Below are 9,113 nucleotides of genomic sequence, written 5' to 3' on the forward strand. Positions count from 1 at the left end.
CTTTGGAAATCCATAGAAAATTGTCAAAAAATGCTAAAAATTCAAAGTAAAGTCTGTTAGGTCTATGATGAACTGTTTCACCTAGGAAAAATACTTATTATGGTGAACCATTGTTTCTGATGCTGAATAAAGTGCATGTTGTTTAATCTCCTTTTATTGGAATAAATAGCTCTTGTGTTCCTTAAATCTTGATAAATTTTCAATAATATAGATTAGTGATTAAAACTATTCTGAGAAATTTATAGAACCAAATTGCTGATATAACTCCAGTTATAATTCATTCTTCATATCTATCATGTCACCATGTTTGATTTTTATTAAATTCTGTGTTAGTCCAATCATGCTGAAATTTTTATGGTAAATTTTTGGGGTGATTGGAAACCTCCCGTAAATCAGGCATGTTCATATAACAACAGAGGCTTCCTGAACATTTATTCATGTTGAAAGTTAGCTTATTTATTCAAGTTACTTGCTACTAGAATTTATAGACCTACAATTTTTTTATGCTCTTTATCAGTAGCATATTCCTCCCTGAAATGGTTGCCAGCAAAATCATTATGGTTACTTGCATATGTCTTTTGTTTAACCTCTAGCATGTTGTTCACCATAGTTCATTCATAAACATGTTTCTTTTTGGTAGATAACTTTATATTTATATACTCTACTTGATCTTTGAACCAAGTATGATTGAGTTGTTGCACTCTTTAAACTTAAGGTTATGCGTGTGTCATTGCCTTTCAATCAACTCATACATATGCATTGCCATGTAGATAACCCGTTAGTCGACGATCTTTAGGAATTGATCGCCACGTCCGAGAGTGAGCATCCCGAAGCCTCTCAAGTTGAAACGCCACAAGACTGGAACCAAAGTTCAGAAGAGCCCAAGGCTAGTTTCGAAGGCAAGCATCGGAGCATGACCACTAATTTCAAAACTATATAATGTTATTACTTACGTAATTTATATTTATGCATTATGTTCCAAAGAGTTGAATGAAACCTTAGTTGCATGATCCCTAAGACTTCCATGTTCAAATACTAGTATGTGTAGGTCGATAGAAAGGCCGTGCTTAATTAAGACAGTAGAAGTCGAGTGATTGTATGTCACTCGTGAGATATAGGCCATGTTCTACTTATGGCTAATATGGAAATGAATGGTGAAAACGAGGAAGGTTGGAGACCAGACAGAGATAGAAATGTTGTTGGGTATTGTTGTTGGTTACGCTCCGCCTGTGTCGATTAAAGCCCGTTCGTTGTTGGCCCTGTTGATTAAGTTTGAATTGTACTATCCACATACCGAAAGTAAGAGGTAGTTGAAACTGGTAAAACCTAGTACCATATTGTGCGATAGTAGATTGAGTTCGGTCCAGTTTCCTATTCGTATGCTAGTCAGTAACTCACATCTGGCCTGGGGAGGTACCGGTGGGGATTAGTACTCGAGGGTCGCAGGGTGGCTCAAATGTTGTCGCTCTCTAAGGGAACTGGTTGCCGGGGCATGCATATGTCGTGTGTCTAGGTTCACCTTGCAAGGTTATAAAATCGAATTGATTCACCATCTCTCTCAGTTAAGAGAACCTTGATCACTGAGTCACATCATAGTAAGAAGTGGAATGAAAGGAGATGTGAATGATGATGATATGTTATATGTTGATGATATCCTTTGTTGATTAATCTTGTATACCATGCTTGATCTAGATGTTTATGCAAACCTAGTTGGTACTTGTTACTTTTAAACTTGAGCTAAAATATTGAAAGTAAAGATCCACTCTTAGTTGCTTTCTGGCAAAATAAACCCCTCAGCCAAAAGCCTTGCATATTATGAGTCGGCTAAGTATATACCATAGTCAGATAAGTCTTGCTGAGTATTATGCTTGTTGATTACTTTCAGGTGCTAGCGAAGAAACCTTTCTTGAAATGAGTGCTATTCTACCTTGGGCTGGCTGTCCTTTACCCGAAGGGTGATCGGTTGAGTGGCTCCCGGCCTCGCCTTGAGGTAGTCTCGTGTTGGATGACATGTTGTCGGACTACTCATGTTGTCACGTATCTTCGTTCGAGCTTTACTGTTTTAGTCTTCCGATGTGTTTTATTTAAATAACTCTGGTTTGTAATCTATCTAGTTACTTCGAACTCGGTTTGTAAATTAATTCGTGTACCCTATGTTTGTAAACTGAAATGCCATGTTGTATCATCTGTGCTCACCTTCATGTGAGACTTGTTGCATATTGTTTCGATCGAGATATTCAGTGATTGAATCGGGCTTGACCCGACAGATTGTCAGATTACACCATTTTAAGTGTGTATTGACTAGATTACTATTAAGAGGATGGTTAGCACACTTAAGCCGGTTTAATTTGGACGGTTCTACCACATCCTAGTACCGGCCATCTTCCTTCAATCACCCCCGCCAACACCTAGCTAACATCCATGGCTACCTCCTCGACCTATCCCCGCCGCTTGCCATCCTGTCCGCGGACGGGAATAGACGATTCCCCGCCCACCATTGTTGTGCCAAGACCGACCTCCACCCGCACGCCGATGACCACCCTCCGGTCACCATCTTCGCCGTCCAACTGCTCAAACCAAGCCACGGTGAGACCCTGGCCCTCATGCTCACGCCCTTTTTCCGGTTTAGCTAAGTTGCCGCACTTGATTTGAAGCTTGCCGATGGAGCGCCGTCGCCGCTAGTCGCGGTTAGTGCTAGGGTTTGGGTTTCGAGGAGATAGGAGAGGGAGGAGGTGCGCTAGGGTGTAGCGAACGTTCTAGGGTAGTCAAAGTGGTGGAAGGGGAAGCCCCCGCGCCGACGTTGCTGCACGACCACGGCTCACCGGCCGCACGCCAAAGGTAGAAGGTGAGGGACCTGTCTGCGAGGAGAAAGCGAGGAGAAAGGAAGTTTAGGGGGCTATGAGTAAATGTTTATCCACGTGGACCCATGCTTATGTGTCACCACATAAGCATAAACCACCCTCAAAACGGCCTTAGGACCTAACTCGACTGGATTTGCAGATGAGGGATGTCAGATACCTTGTTTTGCAGATGAGGGACGAAAGTCAGACTTCAACAATAGACGAGGGACGTAAAAAAAACTTTTTTCCTTTTTCTTCAAGAATTAGCCCAACTTTTCCTTCAAGAGTTTATTCTTCAAGGAATAATGTGTAGCACTATGAAATAATTTTGCATACAACTCTGCCCCAATTAAATACGAATACAGCAAAAGCTACGAGTACACGTTGATCCGGCACCGCGAAATCAAAGCTACGAGTACACGTTGATCCGGCACCACGAAATTAGATTTTTCTCCCTGTGCCAGAACATAACTACATTTAGATTTTTCCAAAAAAATTAACTTTGACGAACAGTATCTCAAAAAATAATTTATTTTAAATAGAAAAAGTTACATATTATAATAATAATAGTTAGTTTAACGATTAATCTACTAAGTACTAACATCATTTTATGTTATTACTCGTAGCTAAAATTTAAAACATTTGACTTTGAAAAGGAGGGAGTATGAAGGATAACCCAAACACAGAAAATTATACTAGAATGCCAGGGTAACACCCAGACTTGGTTTCCATGTCTCTAGGAATACATATGTTCTACGCGGGGTGTCGTATATATATAGCTGGCATACAGGACAAGTTACTTAGATTAAGGTAAATAAAAAAAGGTCCTGGTAAGGATTCATCATCTACTATATAATACTACTAGTATATGTATAGGGGGGTGTACTGGGGCATCATCCTCCTCGCAGAGACAGGTAGCTGGTGCCTCATGGGGTAGTCGTCGTCACTCTAGAAGTACATGAGCTGTTGCTGCTGCTGCTGCTGCTGGGCGGCGGCAGTGGCAGCATTGATGCCCTGGAAGCCACCATCGTAGATAGCCTGGCTGGCTCCGGTGTCCATCCCCAGCGTGGCCTGCTTCAGGGCGTGTTGGCCCATCAGGGCTGGGTTAGCGGCGATCTTGCTCAGGGCCAGACGCTGGTAGGCCAGGAAGTCAGTTGCGGAAACACCGCCGAGGAATGGAGATGGCGCCGGAGGGGGAAGTGGCGAAGATGCTGTCCCTGGCGGAGTTGGCTTGTTTCCCCAGGAGCACTGCAAAATTTCCCAGGCAAAGATGACAATTCATCAACAGACTGATCAATGTATTGGTAACAGATACTAGATTACTAGTGGATGGACAAATTTAATCTTGTTTCGATTAATGGTGTAATACAATACCATGAAGATGCACCAACACCATTACTCTTGAAAAAAAATAAGGGGTTGTTTAGTTGATGGTGCTCTAGGTATTGAGATTTCACTAAATACTGAGAATGCAACTGTGTTTGAAATTCTCAATAGAAAGGAAGTCTGAAAAGTCTGAAGGAGATACCCTTATCGGCCTCCCGCCAATCAGTTGACCATTGCCCATCTGAATTGCCAGTGCCGCTTCCTCATGGGTGCTGTACCTCACAAAGCCAAAGCCCTTGTCACGCGTTACACGGACCTCCTCAATTAAGCCAGCCCCAAGTGAATGAAAAAACAGGTGAACATCATTGTTGCTGGCCTGATAGGTAATTGAGAAACACGGCAGGCATTAGAAAAGCCTATGCATAATCAACATAAATAGCGGATATTCCATTGAAAGAGTATTACCTCATGAGGAAGACCACCAACATAAACAGTGGTAAAGAGTGGGTTGTTTTCAGGACCAACTTCATTTGGATTCTCCTGTCCAGCTTCTGTACAACATTAAAAGATTGAAAAGAAGTTGCTAGTCAGTAGTTTCAAGCCAATACTGCAACAAGTACATCATTATAAAAATTCCCATTTTACCTACAAATTTAAAATTGCAAAAATTATTGCTAGAATGTAGTAAGCAACTAAATCTCTTCAGAATACTTCTAATTTATTTATTTAAAATTATTACTAAAAGTTGCACATAAGACCTTTGCTGAGTTGGTCGCTACACATTATACCATAACATACCAACTAAGGAAAAAGAGAAGCTCAATAAGTCAAGGCACATGTATTCACCTGATGAACCATTGGTCTGGTCCACTTTAGTGTCCACACTTTGTTTCTCTTCACCAGCATTAGCGCCTTTCGTTGCCCAATTGCAACGAATTTGGCGGTTGCCAAGCCACTTACCTGCCAGTAGAGAAAAAACAGGCGTAATCACTTCGTGAAAGGTTAGGACTCCAAATTGGAACATAAACTAGAAACATGGAAATAGAAAACTCACCGTTCAAATCATTTATCGCATTTTGAGCATCCTGTTAATAAATAATGACACAGTAAGATGAAACAGCAGGTCCAAAGTTTTAAACAAAGATGCACAAAGGGCTTAAAAATCATGATTACACTACCTGCTGGTTCCTGAAAGAAACAAAACCAAACCCTCTGGATCGTCCTGTTTTCTGGTCCCACATAACCCTAGCATCTCTGCAAAAGTTACCAAGCTAAACTGGTAAACAGATATTTCATGTACTCGCTACTAGCAAACTACTCTGCTAACAATGTCAAGGGTTGACAAGCAGATGATGGAGGGGATACGAGTTAGGCAATGCTTACGAGCAGGTAGAGTATCCAGAGAAAAACGCAAACAAGGCGGCATCAGTGATTTCAGGGCAAAGGTCCCCAACAAAAATATTAAAATGGCCTGCACAGATGAAGATTCATCACCACAGCTTAGCATCGGAATTCAGAAACCATACTTTTACATCTATGTATCTGCATGACACTTGAAAGAACAAGTAAAATACAAATATAGAATATAATGTAATCATCTTTCAGTTCCAAACCTGATGTATCCTCCCTCTGAGTACTTGTATATGCCCAATTGACTTTTATTGGCTGACCATACCTGGTTTTGGAGGGTTCTTAGAAAATTAGAGACAAAGGGCAGGACAGAGTTCATGGAACATAGCATGCACAAACCCAACACACTTACAGCTGTCTGCCATTGAGAGACATAATTGCTAGTGCAGCAGATCGGCGGTCATAGTAGTCAATGAAACCAAAAGATGACTGCAACATCAGAAGGGAAAGTGTAAAGATCACATTATCACAAACAATATAACTAATATAGGGTAAGGTAACCTATAGTAAATCATTAATAATTAACAGATTAAACAAACAAAATGTGATTTCTCAAACTGTAATCTTAGGATAAAAGGGATAGTGATCAGTAAGTGTGTGTATTGACAGTGCTACAAATATCGTAACTGAGACATTACTATTTTGGTCCATTCAAAAGTGATTTATACCGATGAAATGGATATGTCTGGCATTCAAAAAAATTGTTGGCTCAATACAGGGGAGGGGTGCCGCCTAGGGTTAGGCGCGCCTGGGAGGTGGAGAGGAGCGGAAGGAAAGTCCCGGGACAGATTGATCCCGGTCTCGTGATACCATGTAAAGAGATAGAATAAGGGGAAACACCACACACCCTAATAAATGGGGGTGACCTTTAATATATAGCCAATATGGCTTGGTATACAAGGAATACAAACAGTATACATGGAAAGCTATAAATCAGCTATACACGGCTATACATTGGCTAATAAATACCTTTTAACAACAGCATTCTTGCATCTCGCTAAAACAATATGCCAATTCAAAGGTGCCAAAAAACCTCAAAAAGCAGATTTATGTTTTGATCGCCAGATACAATTAATGGATCAGTTCTAACGGCAAACAATAAACGCTAGTATGTTTTGAACTGCTATAACAGCCCAATTAATTTAGAGGTTGGTATGGAAGGACTCATGTGGTCCCACACTTCTCTCTGGTTTACTTTGACCCCATAAGTTGAATTACCAACATACACAATAACAATGTGTTTTAGCACTAACTCTCATAATATTTTTAAAGTGATTAAAAAAATCTATTTAAATATTTCAGTTATTTAACTAATTGTTGTACATTATTGAGTACCAAAATAACTAAAACTATTTAAATAAGCATTGAAATCATTAAAGCAGGTAGTTAATTCATTCAAACAAGTACCAGAGACAGAAAAAAAATGGAAAAGCATGTTACTGGTGTGTATTTCCATGGTAACTAGAATTGTGGAGGAAAGCAAACCAAAACAAAAAATTAAGGCAGTCTGAAAAGGAAGGCTGGGTTTTCTGGGGTTCTATAGGGGGTGTTTGGATCCCCGGACTAAATTTTAGTCCCTGTCACATCGAATGTTTGGACACTAATTAGGAGTATTAAACATAGGCTAATTATAAAACCAATTTCACAACCCCTAGGCTAAATCACGAGACGAATCTATTAAGCCTAATTAGTCCATGATTTGACACTATGGTGCTACAGTAAACATTCGCTAATGATGGATTAATTAGGCTTAATAGATTCGTCTCGCGATTTAGCCTAGGGGTTCTGCAATTAGTTTTGTAATTAGCTCATGTTTAGTCCTCCTAATTAGCATCCGAATATCCGATGTGACACAGACTAAACTTTAGCTCCAGGATCCAAACACCCCCTATCTTCAGTTATTCTTTAAAAGAAAGAAAGATCCACCTTTTCTTTTCTGATGAGCTTGCAACCTTCTACTGGACCAATACTTTGGAAGACTTCCTGCAGTACTGCGTCCGTCACTTGAAGATGGATATTGCCAACATACCTATCCAGAATATGATCAATGAGCACGAAACATAAATAACATAGAACCTGTGGTCAATATTAATTTGCAGGTTTGCAGCATGAAGTGAACAATTTGATTGTCTTTGGCAAAACATTCTGCATTAGAACATTTGAGAACTAAGGAAGCAAGGCTATATTTTTATGGAGATGCTTTTAAAAAAAAATCAACTTTTAGCAGTACAGCAGTCCTAAGGCAAAGAAACACTCCCAACACTTACACGCTGCGGCATGTGCTTGAATCAAACCCAGGAGGAAGGTTTCCGCTAACTATGGGCTCTATCTGCAAAAAGATACGAGTGTAAGCAAAAGTTTTGCATGAAGAACACAGATACATATCTGATTTCAGAATACAATTGGCATTCGCCTTAAAAATGAAGAACACTAGAGTTAAGCAAACAGATAAGTAAAGCTGTATGCCAGAAGCCCAGAACAAAACATACAGTTTCATGGAGGATTTCCGAGATTAATGCTCACACGAAACTATTATGTACCAATGTCATGATTGTAGCGTGGCTGGTGAATGAAAACAACGGATTAAGATTTAAGACGGAAGTGCTAACTCCAATAACAAAAGGATGCGAGGGAACATGCACTTCAACTTAATTATTGCACGTCTACAAATAATCATCACCAGTGCAAGTATACTTCTTTATGATCAAATAGATCAAAAGAACAAAACATATCTATAATTGGTGACACATTTAGCATTCAAAATTCAGGTGACCTTACAGGAACTCATATAGATTTCATATTATAACACCTTGAATCAAATTAAAAGCATCATGCTGTTAAAAACGCCAAATTTTGCACAAAGTATCCCTTTTCGTAGCACGCACATAGAGCTCCACCAAATTCGCCATTCCGTTTGTAACCGGTAAATGTTGCAGTTTGCAAAAGCTTCAAAGTGCCTCCTTTAAACAAAGAAAAAAGGGCCTTGCTTCCCTCATCAAGCATTACTATCCAACAAGTAAATGTCAACTGCAAGTAGGAACTAGTTTGCCCATATTACACTAAAGCAAGACTATGTCTGGGCATGGACAGACCTTTCTAAGTTTGGTTAAACTAAAAGGCGAAGAAAAAAGAACACCCAGGTATCACAACAATCACTCCATGTACAATGCCTGCTGTAACATGATCTGAGACTACCCTAGATAGTCACAATCCAACGAAAACCCTTAATCCAGAAACCCTACCAGAAATCTAAATCCTTTTCCCCCGCACGCTCACGCACCGACACCGAGGATCGCAGAATCGTGAAAAATGGCGACGAAATTGAGAAAATCCGACCGCGGACACCCGCCGAGTCCTTCACAATTCCACCCGAAAACCCCCCGAATCCCCGTAATTCCACCCGAAAAACCCCCGAATCACCACAATTCCACGGGAAAACACCAAGCCCGAGACCACCTACATCCCACCCACCACTCCCTCGAATCCGAAACCCCCCGAATCCCAACCCCCAATCGATCCCCCCCACCCCCCCAACAC

The 9,113-nt window shown here is 40.5% G+C and overlaps 1 protein-coding gene across 1 annotated transcript in view; it reads right to left on the minus strand.

The window, feature by feature from the left end:
• Window positions 1–3,505: 3,505 nt before the first annotated feature.
• Window positions 3,506–9,113, minus strand: part of LOC101771443 (oligouridylate-binding protein 1B) — a gene marked incomplete at its 5' end in the record, with an annotated part of 5,906 nt that continues 298 nt past the window's right edge. Inside the window, 11 exons of the mRNA XM_012848363.3 lie at window positions 3,506–4,088; window positions 4,369–4,542; window positions 4,632–4,717; window positions 5,013–5,126; window positions 5,221–5,251; window positions 5,345–5,420; window positions 5,550–5,637; window positions 5,780–5,841; window positions 5,929–6,005; window positions 7,503–7,605; window positions 7,844–7,906. Coding sequence (XP_012703817.3) covers window positions 3,789–4,088; window positions 4,369–4,542; window positions 4,632–4,717; window positions 5,013–5,126; window positions 5,221–5,251; window positions 5,345–5,420; window positions 5,550–5,637; window positions 5,780–5,841; window positions 5,929–6,005; window positions 7,503–7,605; window positions 7,844–7,906 — 1,174 coding nt within the window. The remainder of the gene's footprint in view (window positions 4,089–4,368; window positions 4,543–4,631; window positions 4,718–5,012; window positions 5,127–5,220; window positions 5,252–5,344; window positions 5,421–5,549; window positions 5,638–5,779; window positions 5,842–5,928; window positions 6,006–7,502; window positions 7,606–7,843; window positions 7,907–9,113) is intronic.

The sequence above is a fragment of the Setaria italica genome, chromosome VIII, assembly GCF_000263155.2.
Source record: "Setaria italica strain Yugu1 chromosome VIII, Setaria_italica_v2.0, whole genome shotgun sequence".
In the NCBI taxonomy this organism is placed as follows: Eukaryota; Viridiplantae; Streptophyta; class Magnoliopsida; order Poales; family Poaceae; genus Setaria; species Setaria italica.